General features: G+C 39.0%; 1 protein-coding gene across 16 annotated transcripts in view; it reads left to right on the top strand.

Annotated features, from left to right (window-relative positions):
- ELP4 (elongator acetyltransferase complex subunit 4) overlaps positions 1-21,197 on the top strand; it is a 273,599-nt gene that overhangs the window by 82,306 nt on the left and 170,096 nt on the right. For all 16 annotated transcript variants that reach the window (XR_014790629.1, XR_014790626.1, XM_084853055.1 and 13 more), the window contains 2 exons: positions 15,973-16,081; positions 19,605-19,711. Coding sequence is in view for 14 of the 16 variants with exons in the window: in XM_084853055.1 (XP_084709181.1) it covers positions 15,973-16,081; positions 19,605-19,711 (216 nt within the window). In the remaining 2 variants the exon portion in view is untranslated. The remainder of the gene's footprint in view (positions 1-15,972; positions 16,082-19,604; positions 19,712-21,197) is intronic.

Here is a 21,197-nt window from a genome sequence, read left to right on the forward strand (position 1 = left end):
TGACAAGACTTGAGGACAGGAAATAATTATTGCATTTATTTATTTTGATGTATTTGCCCAAGTAGATGAAACTTAAGCATTTCTAGCAGTGCTTAAACTTTAAGCATCCTCTCTCCGTTAAGCAATAACTTAACAGAGTGCTTGAGTGCAGAGCAAACTGTCATTAGGAGGAGCAAAGCGGCTGAGGTTTTCCTATATCCTACATTACTCAGTTCCCAGAGCCCTGCTGTGTAGTTGTTCCAGTCTCCAAGAAGCCTGTTAAAGAGCCCCCAAGAGCATGTGTCCAGCCCTCCATGTTAATAGTTAATTGGTGAGGATGGCAAGATGAGAGGACAGCCGAACATGTGGTCTCTCAGTCTCAAGCACTAGACAGACTTTTTAGTTCTAATAACAGCAGCTGCTCACATTCTCACTACTCAGCTTCTCACAACTCTGTTGCTGGGATTTGTGAGTGGATTAAAAATGTAAGGAAAAGATCTTTGTTTAAAAGACAAACATTTTCCTTTCTTCCCTGTTGCATAAACAAGGTTCTTATGCAGTTCTATATGTCTATTTATATAATGTTGTAAAGAATAACGTTTTAAATTTTATTTATTTTATATATTTATATCCCACCTTTCAAGGCAGCCAACAAAAATGTAAAATAATAAGACATCACAGAATAAAAGCAATAAAACCTTAGGTATACATTTCTTAAAAATACATGTAAGAGTCAAAACACGAAAGGTATATATAATGCACACATTTTTTAAAAAAATGGATGTTATGCTACACAGTCCATTAACTTGACAATTTTTCTGCTCCTGCAAGCTTTAGATTAATCATTTCTGATCTAAGTAGTTTACTGGTTAAATGGAAATCTACACATGTAATATCTATTCCTGGACTTGTTTTAATACAGAAAATGTGACTGGAACTATCTATGATTAGTTGTTAAAGAAAGGGTAGACTACAAAATTGGTTAAACTTTATTGAGAGCTAATCAAAACTGCAAATCACTGATCAAATATGAAGACCAATAATTGAATATATGCTACAGGAATATGAATTAGATACAATTTTACAGTTGTCTCATTTGTTTTAATCATTGAATATTCTAGGAGGTCTAATTATAGCAAGGTGCCTTTTTTGTTGTTCTGTTTGTTTGTCTATCTTTGTCGTAGTAATAGTATAACATCAAAACCTTAACAGGAATATGTTTGAGTTTGGATCTGGAGATTGACTGACTGGAGATGCTCATGCCACAGCCCTAAAAAGCTTCTCCTGTGGGTTGTGGGACCCTTGGAAAGACTTGGGATGTTGCCTGGATGTCTGCAATGGGAGGGGGGAATTGAAGAGAATTGGCTAGCACATTGGCTAGCACAATTGGCTTTGTTAGTTCAAGCTGCTTCTCCATTTTCTCCTTGCCACTGCACATCCCAGGCCTTGGAGGAGAGGCTATTTGAGGGGCACAGGCAGCTGCATTGGGGAGGCAGGGAACCCCAGTTCTGCATGAATGCAAACTCTAGATCAGAGTTTGATTTTATGTATAAACCTAAAAAAATGTGTGGAAATATATCTGCTATAAAATGTTTGGAATTATTTAGTTGTGCAACCAAACATACACTACAATGTTCAGATAAAATATGGTGAAGGTAATTTGTTGAGCTTGTTGTAGGAGGACTTGTTAAAGTGAACCTATTTCATAAGACAATTAAATTATTAGCATGTTCCAAGGGAAATTGATTAATGGAAAAGTCAGTATAAATAAGCCTTGTTGTATTCCTCAAGGATCCAGTGAGGTACAGTTTAGTGTGGTGTTTTCATTATTTCATACGATATATTTAAAAATGTAGAAGGTGAATTATTACTATCTTGCTTCTTTGAATTCACTGAAGTGAGTACATGTTACATTATGTTTCTTGGTAGAATTTTTTTCCGAAACAAACCTGTCCATATCTATAGACCTCTGTGTTCAAGCTGAGTATTATTGCCTCTAAAGTCTATTTCAAATGAATTAAAATACTATGGAATCTACCTTTTGATATTTTATTACCAAATAGGTCAGTCAGGCTTATAAATTTCTCTGTGTGAGCTTTTTTTCTTTAAGCATCTTTATTCCTGTAGATAAAAAATTCTCTATAGAACAAATAATTTCATCAGTCTCTGCATTTCTTTTAATTAAGTTTAAAATTAATAATATTTAAAATAAAATGTATCAAGATGATTATTCATGTAGTTTCTATACTATAACAGAAAAATCTGTTGGATGCTCTTCCAAAGGAAAAATGCAAAGTTGTTAGCTTTCATGGTACCATGACTAGATGTATATTACTTTATCTTCTAGATGTAAATAAAAATGAGCAGTTTGAGATTAATGTCAGCACACGGAGTTATAGAAAGTCATAGAAAGATGGTGGTGAGTTTGCCAGGTTGATGGTAATGTTGCTATAAACCACTTTCTACTTTATAAAAATATTGCTATGAATATTTCAACCACGTGCAAAAAAAACAACTCAAAAGCTTCCTTTTAAAGTTAAGATATTTCATTAATTTGATTTATTTCCTCATTTGTTACCATTACTTTTGAAGTAATTAAAATGCAGAAACTGGTGTGCCCATATAATCTACAATAAATGGTGTGCCAGACTAGAATATTCTATTCTGATGTCAATTTGTTTTCCAGTTAGTTATGTAGGATGTGAAACACCCATGTTCAAATTGTAACTCAGCTATTAAGCTCATACAACTTAACTGACTGGACTGCTAACCACAATTAAGAGATTGGGAGTAGTCCGCTAGGCCATACACTCCCTACTTCATCAGTCCTTTCCTCTCAGGAGCAAATTCTCTCTGCTCTTCCTTGGCCACCTGTAAACCTGGTTAAGGATTGTATTGGCACTGATATTAAGCATTGTTAGGCTGATGAGGATCTAACAAGAAGTTGAAACCAGGCTTTGAAGCTGATTTCTCATCTTCATTAAAGGGAACCCTGGTTGGCCTTGACAGCACTTAATATCAGTGCCCATGTTAATTCTTGACAGCAGTTAAGACCAGTAGAGATCCACTCCTGAGAGGGGAAAGGCTGGAGGGAGGAAGCAAAGAATCCTGCAGCCTCCTCCCAGTCTTTCAGACACAGTTAAAATATCTCCCCCACCCCACCCCACCCCAAAGTGTTAAATCTGTACCAGTCCACAGGCACAGAGTTTTATGAGACTAAGCACAATGATGCTTTAAGCTTCTTAGAGGAAGTCGAGATACAAACGTAATAATTATTAATTTCATTTTTGCAGTTTCATAATTAATGGTTGTTTTAAGATGCTAAACCATACCATAAAAATAGCATTGGGTTTCATCTAATGTTAGCATGAACAAAAGGAAGCTTCACACAAAATAAGTCCTCAGTCCCTACCAAGTGCAACCTCCTGTGCTACGACTGTCTTGGGGGGCGGCAATAGCGTGAGATGGCACATGGGGGTGCTGGAGGAGAGGGGATTGCCCAAAATCAGGCTCAAGCAACTTCCATGAGCTCCTCCTGTTCATGGAGAATGTCTTGCACCTGAATGTGGATGATTTCTCTCTCCTCTAGTAGCCCTTTGTGCTGCATCTCATGCTGTTCTGAGTGTCTTCCAACCCTCAGGAGAGGCTTTTAGGGGTGCAGGAGACTGCAGTAGTATGAGGGGACCGGGAATTAGCATGAGTGAGGCTTCCTGCCACTTGCCTGCTCAGCACTGAGTTCAATCCATTGTACTGAAGAAAATTTGTCTACTTCTTTAGAGTGAAGAAAAAGTATAATCTAGAACTTTTGCACTAGAAAGAATACTGGAGCATTATTTCCAATGGCTTGGGAAGTGATAGCACTCCTCTCTATTCAGCTCCAGCAAGGTTTCCTCTGGAGTACTGTGTATACCATGGTCTGTCACAGTTTTAAAAGGGATGCTGACAAATGAGAAAGGATTTGAAGAAGAGATTCGATTTTTGAAAAGGAGGTTAGAAGTTCCAAGATAAGGAAAATTTGAAAAAACCTATGACATTACAAAAGAAATTGAGGAAGGTGGGGATATTTTGACAGTTCTCAAGTACTTATTTTTCTACCCAGAAAGATGAGGAGGAATAGTTGTTCCACCTGTCTACTAAAGACAGAATGTAGAGTAATTTAAGTGTACAATGATATAAATTTACACTAAATATTAGGAAAAATTACCAAGCTTTCATTCAACATTAGAATGTTGCCTCAAGAAGATTGGAATAATCTTCCTTGGAGTCTTTCAAGAAAAGCCATTTGGGGGGCTGCTTTAGTTCTACAATATCCTTTTCAGGACAGGAGATTGGAACAGATAACTCACTGGGCATCTTCCAACTCTATGATTCTGATATTAGTAACAAATAAAAACAAGTTGCAGAGCAAATGTATTTTGTCTAGTCTGAAATAAAGTGTAAAGGAATGATAAGAACTTGTTTTGTGTGAGGCAAGATTTAGGAATGAAAATTGCAACATTGATTGAAACTGTTTGATCTCTCACAGTATGATGAATACTCATCTGTTTGGGCATATGGAGTATTTTGGCTGCTGAGTTAGGTAGTTAATATAATGTCTACTGTCCAGGCATGGATACAACTGTTACTAAAGCAGAAGGCAAGAAGCTTATGTATTAAGCCCACTTGGACAATTATGAGAAAAGAGAGTGAGAGACAGTAATTAGGATTTAATTATCTGACCTTAGAAAATGCAAATGTTAGTATTTATATTTCAAGAATGTTTTAGTTTGATTTGTAAATAAGGTGATATTCTTTTGAAAATCACTGGAGAGTGCTGCTCAAATATAATGCATTTCCACATGGAAGAAATTAATAAAGCATTTATCGTATTTAATATATACTCCCACTTCCCGCCTTTTCTGTGATGTACTTCCTTTTTAAACTTTATGGAATCTTGACTTTGAGTATTTTCTGAATACCTAACTGCTTATCTCTGTATTTTAGATCTGTTCTATTCATTACATGATAATTGCAATATAAAGGAATGCTGCATCTTTAATGATGTTTTTGTGCCCTGTGTAGTTAAGCTTTAATGCTGAAGGGGGGGGGGATTAAATTAGCCTTGTAACCTCTTTCTGTTCCAAACTGATGATGGAAAATAAAAGCTCTTAGCCACAAAATGTAACACTTAGAATTAATATTTAATTAGACCAGCAAATTGTACACTGTGGCTGAAAGCTTCCAAAGAGTTGTTAGTGCCACAATTGACCTACAAGTTTAATAATAACTCACTTCTTGAAGCAAGTGCCAGTTCAGCATAGTGGAGCCACTGTAAGAAAGTCCTGAGAGATTAAAATCAGCAAAGCAAATGGCAGGCGAGGATCCCTGGGATGGAGCCTTCTGCAGTGCTGGGAGCTGGAGTAGCTTTTCAGCCAAGATTCAGATGAGAACAGTGGGTGAAAAAACTGATCCCTCCTGTTTTGGGAACTTCTATTAGGAGAACCTAATCCTACAATATATGCTAATTAAACTGTTTTTCTTGAGCATATTAACTTGTATTGTGGATCAAATCAGAAATATTTTCAAGGAGTCTTTCTTTAGCAGCTCTTCAGAATCTGTACTGTCTGCTGCCTCCCCCACCATGTATATTATGTTGGCATGGTATGTGATTCAATTATAATTGTAGAGCATAGACTTTAAAATATATTTAAAGTGTCACATTTCCTATAGTGTATTTTTAATTTCTGACACTTATACATATTAAAGTGATTTTTTTTAAAAAAAAAAACTTGACGTATTTTAAAAAGGCGTTAGCACCCTTTTGTGCAATTTCAAAATATAGAAAGCTGATAAATGTTTCAGCCTTTTCCATTCTTAAACATTATTCTAGTCAAATAGGGCACTATGAGTTCAAAAATGTGAAAACACACAGCAACAGACCGAAGAAGGAACAGTTTGCATTATTTATTGACTGCATCATAAATAATTAAAGGAAAACTAGTCATTAGTTAAAAATGAAAGCAGATGAGGGCCTTGCCAGCAGAGGGAGCAGTCATGTCTTTTGTCAGATTCCCATTTTCCCACCTATTTCATCCTTTTTCCCCAGCTAGTCTCCCATCTGGACTGAGCTTTGCCAGCCTGTTCCTGTTGACAGGCTATAATTTTATACTCAATAAGAGATTAGTGTAAACTGATTGTAAAATTCAGTATCTTTAACATGCCACTTGATTACAAACATCAGATGGATGCTCTGATATTTGCGTGTTGGTGATTGCATATGTAGGCAAGCATGTGCCTGGTCCTCTACGAATTACTTAATTTCTTTTTTAAGGAAGCAGAAGAGATGCATACACTTCAAAATGCGATACATTTCTTACACTTTAAGTGAATTCGAAAGATGTTGTACTTGGGTTTTAACAAGAATGCAGATATTGCCTTAAGGCATAATGCCTGAACAGTCTATATTTGAAATGCATAAAAATTAGAATTATAGCCAGCAATAATTAAAATTATATAGTTACAATTACAACCCCCCACTGAACCCTCCCCCCATTCAAAATAGACATTTTTCAGACTACGGACACAAGTATCCAACATTCTCTTACCCAAGTGTCTTGTCTATAGTGGATATTTACTTGGAAGAGGACTCTGGTTATACCAGGGTGGGTAAACTTTTTCAGCCTAAGGGTTGCATTCCTGCATGAGTAACCTTCCTGGGGCCACATGCTAGTGCTGAGTGGAGCCAAAGCCACATACACACCCCATCCTCACACATCCATCTGCACACTCCCTATCATTCACACACACACTCATTTAAAACTCCACTCCCCCTTCTCTCTCTCTCTACCTCTCTTTCTCTCTCTCTACCACTTTCTCCCTCTCTCCTTCCTCTCTTTCTGTTTCTCTTTCTCCCTCTCTTGCAGTCCTATCTCCTCCTCGTTTCTGCAGACCAGCTAAGCAGTGGGGAGAAAAGTGATGGGGAGGGGAGGTTGAAACCTCACCTCTCCTATAGTCTCCCCCCAACCTCGCTCACGTGATCCATGGGAAAATGGAGCAGGGGAAATGTGGCTGCAGAGGGAGCAGGGCTTGTGAAGAGGTTTGGCAGGCTGCATCTGAGCTATGGGCTGAAGGTTCCCCATCTATGGTTTAAAATTGTAGGACTTTTGTGTCAGAAATTTTTTAGGACTGACTGATGTGGCAGACAAAGCTGGGAACAATAAAATGTGTAGGAACCAACTTCTGTTCATGTTGGTATGCAAAACTTTACACTTGCATAACTCGTTAGTAAAGCATGTACTTGCATGCAGAAGATCCCAATTCTCCACATCAACAATTAAAAGAATCAGTAAGCCTCTTTCACTTGTTCCCCAGCAACTGATATTCAGAGGTATGCTGCCTCTGATCCTGGAGATGGCCTATAGCCTTATCCTCTATGAATTTGTCTAATTCCCTTTTAAAGCCACTTAAATTGGTGGCCATCCCCACATCTTGTAGTAGTGAATTCCATAGTTTAACTATGCACTTTGTCAAGAAGTACTTCCTTTTGTCGTTCATTAATATCCCACCATTCAGTTTCATTGGATGACCCCAGGTTATAGTGTGTAAGAGAGGGAGAAAAACCTCTCTCTGCCATTTCCTTCTAGCCATACATAATTTCATAACCTGTATCATTCCCTCCCCCTTACTCATCTTTTCTCTAAACTAAAATGTCTCAAACATTGTAACCTTTCCTGATAGGGGAGTAGCTCCAGAACCCTGATCATGTTGGTTGCCCTTTTCCAGCTCTGCAATATCCTTTTAGAGATATGACAACCAGAAATGTACACAGTATTTCAAGTATAGTTGAGCCCTAGATTTGGATGAAGGCATTATGATATTGGGGGAGGGGTTGCTTACTTTCCTAGTGATCCCCAACATGGAATTAGCCTTTTTCATAACTGTCACATACTTGGCTGATGTTTTCATCAAGCTATTCACCATGACTCTAATATCGCTTTCCTGGTCAGCCCCTGCCAGCTCAGATACCATGAGTATATGTGAATTTAGGATTTATTTATTTATTTATTTATTTATTTATTTTTGCCCTAGTGTGCATCACTTTACATTGAACCACATTTGCCATTTTATTGCCCATTCACCCAGTTTGGAGAGCCCCTTACAATCCCTTTTGTTTTTACCACCCTGGATAACTTGATGTTGTCAGAGTTAACCACCTCACTACTCACCCCTAAATCTAAGTCATTTATGAACATATAAAAAGCACTGGTCCCAATACTTCTTACTTCCTCCCATTGTGAGAACTGCCCATTTATTCCATTGTGAGAACTGCCCATTTATTGCATTTATTATGCAAATGTGGTTCAATGTAAAGTGATGCACACTAGGGCAAAAATAAATAAATAAATAAATAAATAAATCCTAAATTCGCATATACTCATGGTACAACATCTCTCTGCTTCCTGTTCTTTAACCAATTATTAAACCATAAGAACATCCATCCTCTCATTCCATGACTGCAAAGTTTATTGTGGAGCCTAATTAATTAATTAATTAATTGCCCATCTGGCTGGTTACCCAGCCACTCTGGGCAATGTACAGCAATAAAAACAGTTCATACAATAAAATTCAACATTAAAAACATCACATTTCTAAAATTACCCTAGCCTGCCTGAACAGCCACGTTTTGGTAAGGGATGTTGTCAAAAGCCTTTTGAAAGTCCAAGTATAAAAGGTTACTGAGACAGGACTTAACTTTGCATGTTGATTCTTCTTCAGCAAGACTTGTTCTTTTATATGCTTAATAATAATGTTTTCCATCCCTTTCCAATCCTCTGGTACAAAAGCTGATCTTGGGGACAAGTTACATATCTTTCTTAGAAGATTAACAATTTCACATTTGAGTTCTTTGTGAACTCTTGGGTAGATAGTATCCAGTCCTGGAGATATTTCTAGAACTTCATCACTTTTCACTACTACTAACAGTTACTCAAACTCATTTCATTATCTGCCATACATCTTCTGCAGTGAAGACAGACTAAAAATTAATTCAGCTTTTCTTCAATTGCCTTATTGTCCCTAGCCAGTTTCCTGCTTCTGATGTATTTGTAGAATGTCTTATTATTGGTATGTTTGTAGCGATACACTTCTCAAATTCTTTTTTTTTTCTGTTTTTGCATCCTTGATTATCTACATTTTTGTGTGTGTGCAAGTTTTTTTCTTTGTGTTCTCAACTGAGCAAGACTTCCATTTGCTGAAAGAAAACTTTTTGCCTCTAATAGCTTCTTTGCCTCTACTCATTAGCCATGCTTATGTTTACTTGGACTTGGTGGTACCTTTCCTGATCAGTAGTAAACATTCTAGCTGAGCTTCTATTAATGTGGTTTTGAATAACCCCCAAGATTTAACCATGTTACTTTCCTTTTCAATTTTTTTTTGTCAGTTCCCTCATTTTTGAGAAGTTTCCTCTTTTGAACTCAAATGTTTGACTTCCATGGGATTTTTCTACTTGCATACATGTTGAGTTCTATAGCACTGTCATCACTGGGTTTTATCCAGTATTGCGCAAGCGGGCTTGCACAATGTCTTCCCCTTCCTCTCCTCCCTCATGTACTCCCACCCTCCCCAAACTGCTCAGGAGGTTTGCAGGAGGTAGGAGGAATCCATTCCACCAGTGGTATTCATTCTGTTGGCAGATGCACACTATGAGATTTCACCCACTGATTCCAGTCAGTTCAGCAACACTTAACACCTCTCAAAAGGTTGCGTGCACCACTTATCATTAAATACAGGATTAAATACACCTCTCCTCTGGTCAGGTCCATGAGCCGCTTTTTTTGGTGTACGATTGTTCCAAGTATCTAGAAATTTTACCTCTGTGTCATGACCATTGGCATTTACACTATCTCCTTTGAATGTCACCCTGATTTCGTTTTCTCTCTCATGATTACTTTGAGCAGTCTGGTCAGGGAGGCAGTAATACGTTCCCAATACTAAATCACTTTTGGGGCCTACCATGTTTATTCACAGTGAGGAATCTGGCCTTTCTGAGATTTCTAGTTTGTTTGACTCTACACCCTCTTTTATGTACACAGTGACGCTGCACCCAGTATGCCTTTCTCTGTCCTCCCTATAGAATTTGTATCCCACTGGTTCTCACCATTCCAGTTTTCCTACTATTATCTATATTCTTCATCGTGGTCTCTGTGCATCACACATATGGGCTTTCCACCTGCGCTGAGTCTCGTTCAGGAAATTTCTAAAGCTGAGGAATGTTTTAGTGGGAACCTTCACCCACCGTCCACTGCGCATGCCCCAGCAGGTTCCCACCCATTTCCTCAGTTCTCGTTCAACCGCCTAATGGTAGCCTCTTCAGGAGCTTCCTCTGTATGAGAGAGAATTTTGTTTTTCAGTGTCTTTACACTGTTGCTGAGAACTTTGTTGTTTTTCTCTATTTTTTCATTGTTCTGGTTGTCTTCATTCTCCTTTTTTTAAAAAATCCTTCTTTGTTCAGTCATCTTTGTCACTTAACACAGCTGTGGTCTTCTTATGGCCACAAAGGCCCCATTCTATAAATGTATCAAGTGTGGGAGTAAGTTGCCCCCCACTGACCCTCATTCTCTTTGCCTTTTTTGCCTGGGTGAGGGCCATATACCTGATGTTTGTTCCCTGTGCCAGTCATTCACTAAACAGGCACGGAAGAACAGATCTGGCAGGCTCAAAGCAGAGCTGTAGAGGAGAGCTTTGTTGGCTACAGATCCAAAAAAATTGGCCGACACTTGTGTAAAGGACAAGGCAGATATGCCTTTGTGAAAACCGGCATCTCTTTGTCCTTCAGGTTCCACTGAGAGGGTTGACTCTCCAACTCCGGGGTACTCTTTAGCACTCTCGGTCACGAGGAAGATTTCAAAGAAGGCTAAGGTTCCAAAGACGGAATTTGACAGCCTCAAAAAGCAGAAGAAAAAGGGGATTGGTGATAAGCCTTTGAAATGAAAGATTCCAACACATGGTCCTTTATTAGATTCACCAATCCATGTACTTCCATTGGCGCCGACTGGTCCGGAGATTGAGACAATCTCTACTGCGTCAGACAGTGAAATCATAGAGTTGTCTCCTCCACAGCCAGTTTCTGAGGACCAAGAAACTTCTCCATCTGGAGATCACCAATTGTCTTCTTCAGTGAGACTCAAGGTTCCCCGGCAGCGGTTGCTGTCCCCTCCTCAGGATCGAGAGCATTGCTTCCACCCTCCTGTAGCAGTCAGGCCTCCTTACGTGGATCACTGTCACGAGTCTCAATATCAGGATCTCCTCATGGCGATTGGGATAGAAGTTCCCAATGGTCTTATCTACTGCCAAGGTGTTTTTCAAGGACTGGCATTGTTCTCGGGACTGTGAATGTTATTATGATAGAACCAGATACCTTGGAGCAACCTCGCCTCGGTACCATTCTTGGCCATCAGCAGCTACGTCTCATTGTCCCACTGGAGATGAGTTTCTGCCACCTCCATCTGTGCCTCCTCGCTCGTCGTTCCTGGTGCGGAGACAGCGAATAGCAGCTAAGCCAACTCAGTTGCCTCCAGTGTCTGTGGGGCAACTGATCCTGCTTTCGGTCCCAGCTCCTCAACCACATTTGCATCGTGATTCAGCTGATGATTACCAGTCCAGTTTTTCTTCATACTCCTCCATTCCGCCTTCCGTTTCCTCTCCAGATGATGTAACGGGATTGCAGGAGGGAGCTTCTCCTATGGAGGACATGTTCAATTTTGCTGAGCAAGTCAGCAGAATGGCCCATTCATTGGGTATTGAAGTACAACAGCTGGAGCAGCATATTCAGGACCCAGTTTTCGATGAAGTCCATAATGAATCGTCGAAACCAGTAGCAGTCCCCTTCCTTTCAACCCTTCTCCAGATGGTGCAGCAGTCATGGAAGGCCTCATCTTTGATGGTACTGACATCTAAGTGGCTTGTGTCCCTCTACTGTGTGCAAGAAAAGGACATGGCATTTCTTTATTTATATCCACAACCATATTCCATCATCATGGGGTTGGTGCAAGGTCGGTCACAGAAGGTCCATGCTTCACCCATTGATGAAGAAGGTAGAAGACTGGATCTTTTGGGAAGGAGACTGTACTGTTCCGCTCCTCTCAGACTCCATGTAGCAAATTATCAGGCCATGATGGCCAAATACGCGCTGTTCCTATGGAACAAAATGGATTCTCTGCACTTGTCTCCCAGAGGACCAAAGGAATCTCACCAAAGTGTTTCACTCGGAGGCTGTTAAACTGTCAAGGCAGCAGATTAACAGTTCCCATCATGAAGCTGACTGCAGCGCCAAGTCAGTGGTTGGGGCGATTGCTCTGCTCCACAAAGGAGCAATACAAAGAGTTCTTCCATACCAACTGGAGGACAGTTCCTTTTCCTGGCATTTCACCATACTGAAACGGGACAGAGGCCTCTGTCCCATCATGGATTTGAGGAACTTGAGCAAGTTTATTACTCCTAGAAAGTTCAGAATGATCAGAATGGCTTCAATCCTCCCTGTCCTTTGGAGGAATGTCTGGTGTGCATCCATAGATCTGAAGGATGTGTATTTCCATATAGTGATCACAGAGGCTCCCTGTTTCGGGTTCTGCCCTTCCGTCTGGCAACTGCCCTGAGAGTTTTTACAAAATGCATGGCAGTTATGTAAGCGTATCTGCGACTTCAGGATATCAAAGTCTACTCTTACCTGGATGATTGGCTGCTCGTCTCAGACTCCGAGGATGCACTTTGCCATGCCATCGGGATTGTTGTGAACTTTCTGGGAGCGTTGGGCCTCTATGTCAACGGGGAAAAATCAACTTTGAAGCTAACACAACAGTTCAAGTTCATAGGGCCGCTGCTGGATTCAACCTTGGAAGTGGCAAGATCAGCTGGTTGCTCTCACAGAGACCATTTTCAGTCATCGCTCACACTTTCCAAATGTTGCTAGGGCTCATGGCGGCAATGGTTGTAGTTGTTCATTGGGCAAGGCTTCGGATGTGACCATTACAGAACTGGTTGCTCTGAAACTTTGATTCCACCTCTGATGCTTGATGTTGTCATCTGAAGCTTCCAGACAAGATAATAACATCCCTCCTATAGTGCATGCATAGTGCAACTTATGTCGGGGAGTTCCCCCCGCCCCATGAATATTGACAACAGATACCTCCCCTTCCGGATGGGGAGCTCACTGTGGCCCACTTCAGATTCAGGAAACCTGGTCTACAGTGGAGCAGAAACGTTATATAAACTACCTCGAGTTTCTTGCCACTTCAAGTGTTGCTCTTCCCCTTCTTTGGTTCTGCTGCTCTGTTGTATGCTGGCTTTGCTGCTCCTATCCTTGTTAGCGTAAACCACTGTTTCCTGTTATATCTGAACTATGTAACTGTGGTTTAATCTCAGCTTCCTAACCAGCATATAAAACTAGGAACTGGTCCAAGTTCAAAGTATAAGGTTCTGTATTTGGGGATACATTGGGCTACATCCAGTATCAGGCAAGCAGATTTCTGCTTGCGCAATGGAACTTTCTCATCCTCTCCTCTCCCTGCAGCCCCCAGCTGCCCCCCAAAATCCTCTCTGGAGGGTCTCTTAAATCAGAGGAGGGTGCAAGATGCTGGAGGAGGGAATTCACGCTGCAGGCAGATGCCATTCTGTCAGTGGACACACAATTGGATTTCACCCAGCTATCTTATTATTGGCTGGGTCTTATTTGCCAGAAATGAGCGAAGAGCAAGTTAGCCTGTAATTGGCTGATCACAGCATATAAATTACCAGTAAGGTACAGCAAGTGCAGATCATTGATATATTTCTGATATGGCTAGGTAAACCTTGTTCAATCTTCATTCAAGAAGAATGAGGTCATGCAGGAATTAAGTATAAAGAATTGTGACTCAAATGACTGTTGAAATGGAGAAGGTGCCTTATGAACAATGGTGTTTGTTTTTTTAATGGACTGTATAGTTTAAAAAATGGGGCCTCTGTAGTTTTCAGTTCCATTCTGTAAATACTTTAGATACATTAGAGGTAGATTAGATACCATGTAAGGTGTGACTGTAGGACCTATAGGTCTTACAATAACAAATAGCCTCATGTTAAGACTGAGAAAGAGTAGCTTCTAGTAGCAATGCCAAGTTTTGGAAAAGCCTCTTTGGAGTGCTTCCAGGAACAGGGAACCTAACTGTCCAAGACTGAGCAAGATAAATTAGTGGTGGGCATCTCCTACCCTGTTCTGTTCTGTTCTGTTCTTTTATTTATTATATGTGTTGGAAGGAAGTCCCCCCTCCCCCATTTTGTCCTCACAGCAACCCTGTGAAGTAGGTTAGGCTGAGGGAGTGACTGGCCCAGGATCAACTAGTGAGCTTCCTAGCTGAGTGGCAATTTGAACCTGGGTCTCCCTTCAGTCCTAATCTGGCACTTTAACCACGACAGTCTGGCCAATGGTCAGGGATGGTGGGAGTTGTAGTCCAACAATATCTTGGGACCCCAAATTGGGAACTAAACACTAAACCACATTGACTCTCTATTATGTTCATTTGTTGCATTAGGTATAGCCCACCGCAGTCAGGAGTGATTTTTATTTCTGGATCTTCCCCTGCCCTAGGCATCATTGAGCATTGCACCTTGATGTCCCGGCTCTCAAAGTATAGCACAAAGTGGTCAGGTTGTATAAATTGCTGATATGTGAATAGTTGTGCTTTGTGACTTGAATACAGGAGACGATCAGCCTTGATTAGACATTAATATACTAAACTCTAAACAGGACAATAGGGTAAATGGATTCTTGTCATAAAGCATGGGGGGCAGGAATTTAATCTCTACCCCCGCTGAATATGTGGTTGGTCTGATCACCCATTGAAGGAGGAGAAGGAAAGAATGTGTTTGGTTCCCCCGCACACACATTCCTTTCCAATAAAATTAGTGCTGTTCAGTATTCTTCTGCATGTGTGTATGTGTGTGTGTGTGCAAGCGCATGCATCTGAAGAAATTGAAAGCTGTTTCTGCTCACATGCCACCTGTAATCTATACAAAATAAATTAAAAAGTAGTTATAGCCGTTTGGTGTTTTCATCTTTAAATCAGGGGTGCAAAAAGTGCAGGCTGCAAGCCAAACCACAGAAAAACACACAAACAAAAAGGAAAAACACTCTAGGACTGGGCTGTCTGATTTCAGCCACAGAAGCCATTCCTAGAGTGTCCCTGGAACATCCTAGGAAACTGCTCAAAATCCACCCTGCTTCCTAAGACGCTTTTCACAGTGTCAATGGCAAGAACCGTAGAGTCTGTTCCTAGAGTGTTTTTTTCACATACCTTTTTTTTCTGAAAAAGTTCCAGGTAACAGAGTGTGGGATGTTAGGATCAATAAGGAAGAATATGGAGCATGCATGGAGGAGGGAAAAAAGCTAGGAACCAGGGTAGTTTGAGGTTCCTCAGAGCAGTGTTGGGTTTATCTGTTCAAAGCAGGTGCTAGGCCTCTTAGTCAAGAGTAGAATTGAGTGTGGGGGGCCGAGAGGGAGAGAGAGAGAGCGTTGTATGTGAGCATGTGTACACATGTGCAGCCCCAGTTACCCCAGCAGCCACCTGATGTGGCCCTTGGGGCCAAAAAGATTGTACACTCTTGCTTTAAATGCAAGGATCATACGCTATGTGTAGTCTTCTTTATTATACATGCTCATGTTCAACTCTCCCATTGAAATCAATCAGGCTCAAAAGTGCTTAATTTTGTTGGATCGTGTTTCATGTATGTATACATAATGTATCCTTCAAATTGTGTTATAGTTTTAATAATAAACATTATATAAGAAAATGTTGCATGCCTTCTTTGGAGGAGGAGGGGGTATACTTTTCCTTAGATGTTGATTAACAGACACATTCTCAATTTCTAGGTATTGATGACCTATTTTTCCTTCAATTTGTCATTGAGAAGACAAAGGCCTACTCTTTCAACCTTAATTACCTTTTTCATCATGTAGGTTGTGCATTTTGTTTCCATGTTTTACAGAATAAAGCAATTATGGAACGTGTTACAAACTTGTCAGATACGGTAGTTGGACTTGAATCATTTATTGGCTCTGAGAGAGAGACCAATCCATTATACAAGGATTACCATGGTAAGTTCCATCCTTAGCAATGCAAAAAGTCTGCCCTAAGTGCTTCTACGGCTCTTAGTAGTTTACCCTGCAATTGGAATATCTGCCATAAAGTATCGTTTGATTTCATTTTGGGATATGCCTCTTAAATGGTTCACCTTGCTAACCAGTCTTGATTTAGACCATTTTTCACTAAAGTGCATTAAGGCTGCAAAGGAAACATGGCAACTCCTTGCATGTTGTCAAGCCATATTACCAAGACATGGCTCAATCAGACGTACATCTCAACAGGCAGGCTTTGGGGAATTCACGTGCAGAGGAGGTTGGCAATCGTCTGACCAGTGAGCTGAAATTGTCATGAAATCAATAGTTTTGATCTGCCAAGTTCTAAATAGAGAACATGAAGAACAGTTATATATTTCAATGAACAGAGAGCTAAATGATACCACACAAAGGGAGATCTCTCTTTCTGAAGATTACTAATTAATTTGCTTGATTTTAATTAAGATATGTTTTTCAAAGTCAGATGGGTAGTCTGTGGAAGAGTTTATATATGTATATAAATTTTTTTATGTATATAAAAGTACTTTTACTGTAGAAACGTATTTCACTAAACTGTTTTAATGCGTTAACAACAAGAATGCTTGAATGTTGTTTTATCTGGGTCCTTTTGCACAGATTTTTGAGAAACCCCTTAGAACAAATTTGGAGTGTTTAAAAGATATTAACAGTGCCTACTGTTACTGTCTATGTCTACTCAGAAGTAAGCCCCATTGAGTTAAATAAGACTTACTTCCAGGTAAGTATGCATAGGATTGCAGTCTAAGAGACGAAGCTCTGAATGACTAACAGTTTTAGCTCATCCAGAATAGAGCTTTGAGTTTGCATAAATTACCGCTGTTATTATTGTATACTACTGTAGTTCCATGGAAACCTCCAGTCCAAAGATTGAGCTGCTTACTTGAATCTTACTGCAATAAGAATGCGAAAATGCTGTTCTGCATAAGATGAGAAAGTGTAGCTTGGGTGGTCCAGTAGAACCTCATTTCCTTCAGCATGGTTAAGACTGTAGTTTGTTATATAAGAAGATTATTTCCGTAAGTAAGAAAGTTAGTCACAAAAATGAACAAACTAGTAAAAAGATGTGCATATTTTCCCCACTTTTACTGGCCCATGTGGTATAGGTGTGGTACTGCAAATTGAATATGATAGCTTTCATAATTTATTTCATTTTTGTTGCTTCCTTTTACAAATGGTGTTCTTTCTTTTTTCCCCTAACCAATTATGATGGTGGTGGTGATGATAAAAATAAATTTTTTGTGTATAAATTCTTCCACTGTTCGAAAGTTCATTCTTAAACTTTTGGAGACTTTTACAAAAATTTCAGGAGTATATTTGTATTTATATTGCTCACGCAAAAGGGGGAAGTTTTGCACAATAAAAAATTATATGACTTTTTCATTAGTGGTTTTATAATTTAATAAATTTGTTTGTACATTTTCAAACAGTTTGATAGGCTGCACATGCTCTCCAACATTTCACTGAAGAAAATAGGAACACTGTTGTAGATCTTCACACCAAAGTTCACTGCCTTAGCATGAGCACATATACCCCACATTGCTTCTCAATCTGCTGCATTAATTTGCACTGGTCTGCTACAGAGGTTTCTGTAGCACTGTTTGTTAATAAACTGAGCATTTACTGTTCTAAAACGTAAGCATATTTAATATAATGTTTAATCTCACAATGGATCTGGTTTGTACGTACTATAAAATAGTTGCAGCTCAAACACATTCAACAATATCTATTAGATAGACAGCTGATTAGGCATGCTAACAACATTCTAAAAAGGTGTCCCTAGATTTCTCCAAAAGTCTGGGCAGTGATTTACCTCTAACAGATGCCAGAAATTACATGCTGTCCTTGGTAAAAAAAATTGACATTTGGAGTATCTGGTCACATTATCCAAGAAATGTGTTTTATGTGATTGGGTTAATCACATCTATGTTGTTCTCACACCCCAATTCTAAATATACTAACTGTGTTCCTAAAGAAATAATAAATGTACATATAAGAGCACTGTGTGTACTGCTAGCACTTTCTTTCCAAGTTTACTCTCCAGTAGATCCTAGTCTGAAGATTCAGACTGAGAGTGGAAGCTACTCAAAAGAAAATGTCAAAGGAAGCTCTAGCTGCAACTAGAATATGTGGCATTATTCACACAAAGATTGCTACTTTTGAATTGTGGCTATTATAGATGGAACTGACTTTCATTGAAATAATTGACCTACTTCCAAATAACAGCCCCAATCCAGTTAAAGTTAGTCATAACTGAGTTTCATTGAAAGCAATAGAACAAGTTAGTTGTGAGTAACGTTTTACTTTGGTTTCAATGGGAATTGCTCATGATAACTTTAGGTAGATCAGGGCCAACGCATTTAGGATTTTGTAAATGAAATGGTACATGACCTTTATATTGTGCTTGCATTCAGTTTTTCAAAAATGTTATATGATATACAGTCATTTAGGAAAAACACCAATTATAACATACTTTCAGTTGGTCTAGAAGATATTCAATACTTCTTAAGTTCTGGTCTTGTATAGCAGCTTACCTAACTTCTCTCTAAAAATGGCAGCTGAGTATTACTTCATATTTGAAAAGAGTGCTCATTTTTAAAACTAGGACTGCTTGATGAAAGCGCCATTTGAATTGCCCAGTATTTTCACCTCTATTCATTAGATTTAAAACTAACATAAAACTAACGTAAGCTTTAATTGTGATTGCTTTTAAAAGATTTTTCATTTTCTATTGTGGAAAATGACCCTTTGGTTATTCAGAAACTATATAAAGCCGCACAGAAACCCATCCAGAGTCCTTGTCAAAAGAAATCAGCTTGAGACTCAACTGACAGAATGTAGAGCTTGAAGTGTGCCTAGTATTGTTATAAAATTCCAGCAAGCTCAGTGGATGTCTCACATACAGAAAATAATCTGTGTTGTGTTTATGTAGTGGTTAAAATGTATACATATTCTACCATTCTGGTTCCCACAGGAGTTTTTAAAAAATAATTATCAAGGTCCAAAACAAAATACTTTCCATTAGAGCTTCACTGGTTATCAGTAACCCATGAGCCTTGCTTTGCTGGCTGCTTACTGGTGCATTTAATAAAATAAAGATCACTCAGTGGTGCCGTGGGCAGCATGCAAGGTGATAGCCATATTTGCTTACTGTAAATACAAGAGAAAATCACACACAAACCGGCTGTAGTTTTGACAAGTATTAAGATCCCTCTTTACATCTGTACCTCTGTACCAAAGTGCAATTAGTTTTCCTCGCACAAGGATTTCTGTTTATCTTATTCTGCTTGATTACTTGAGTATAATCGCACCGTTTGCTTCATTGCTCCTGGTTGTAAGCTCCAGTTTAAAAAGGGGAGGATGAGTGTGTGTAAATATAGTGAATTCTGCTGTAAGACATAATTTACGCATCTGGATATCAGCATTTTCTTAATTTTTTTCCTCCATTACTTTTCCTTTTCACAAGGTTTGATTCACATACGCCAGATTCCTCGACTTAATAGCTTGATCTGTGATGTCTCAGACATGAAGGACCTTGCTTTTAGATTGAAAAGGAAACTGTTTGTTATTGAGGTAAGATATTTTTATATATACAGTACAATATGAAAGATGGAATTTTGTCTTAAATGTTTAACTACATTGAATTTGCATCAGCTGTTGCATAGTGTTGTGGGCGGGTTCATGCTTGCAGTGGTTTTATAAAACATCCTTATTGTTAAAAAGTAGTACATTTCTGCATTATAAAAATTGAAGTATACAGAAACAATACATTTTATTTTTGAATGAATGTGTAAAAAGTAGGCCACAACTTTCAATAACAAAGCCTGACATACATATTTCGAAAGATGTCAGGAGCATGTTTAATTAAATGTTAATGATTTCCTCTCACTTGTATTAGTGAGTGGGAAAGGGTCTACATGTTATTACTACTGTTGAGGGTTTTTAATGTGTAATGCTGCCTAAAACTGAGTATGGTGTGAGGGATAAATGTCCTTATCAGTATTCAGAAACCATTTCCTTTGCATTATTGGTATCACCTTTAGCTCCTATGTGTCATTTTAAATACAGTATCATTTACATTAATGTCCTTAAGTAAATTTCCTACCAAATTCAAACTTTTTCCTCCTGACCTTTTATGCAGACAGTCCACATAGAAGACAATAATACAAAAGATTATTTCGTTTTAGCCTTGCTAAAGAGCAAATGAACATAAAACTATTAAGCAATTAGAGCTGATGTATTTATTAACCAAGTAAATGCTGAAGGGGAAGAAAGAGGTGCTTTGGGGGTGATGGGATAGTAATCAGTACAGTCTCTGCAGCTTTTAAACAAAGACATAAAACAGCCAAGCAGCCCTGACAAATCATTTAGTTTAATCTCTTTTCAAATGAAAAGCTGTTAAGCAGGCCACTTGTCTTAACTGCTTAAAACCATAAAAGGAAGAATTGCCACCAATATATTAGCATATTTTTTGCTTCATCACCAAATGATGGTCAATGTGGCTTGGCACTGCTTTGGTGTTTGGGATTTCACCCTTAAGTGACCACTTTGGCCCTTATTTGACCCTCTGCCCTCCTTAGCTGGCCACTTGATAAGGTAACTTAAGAGTTCTCTTTCTCTCTCTCCCTCCATCTCTCTCACTGTGTCTCTACAATTGCAAGTTGCACTAACCTATAAATTGTTGAAAGGAGCCTATCAAGTGACAAATTAAAGTACCCTCCTCCTAATAATGGTCATCAATGTCCTTAATTATCTAGTCCTATTGAAAGTAGTTAATAGTTAATCAAGAAGCCAGTTTTTCAGCCAGGTCATCACTGCATGAGTACTTGAAGTTTCTCAAGTAGAGATGCTTCCTTCAAAAGCCACTTAAAGCCAAATATACGAAGAAGATTGTTGTGCGTTTTTCTTTTAGGAAATGGTGATTCCTCTGTGGGGTTTTCAGTTCTCAGAAAATAATACATTTAATGGAGCTAAACAGAGTACTAGTGTAGTCCATTTTAACATAATTTCACTTCATCAAAGGGCTATTCATCTTCTGAATCACTAGAATAAAGGACTT

Source organism: Heloderma suspectum, chromosome 1, assembly GCF_057233095.1.
Source record: "Heloderma suspectum isolate Gila_16-S chromosome 1, 16-S_ref, whole genome shotgun sequence".
NCBI lineage: Eukaryota > Metazoa > Chordata > Lepidosauria > Squamata > Helodermatidae > Heloderma > Heloderma suspectum.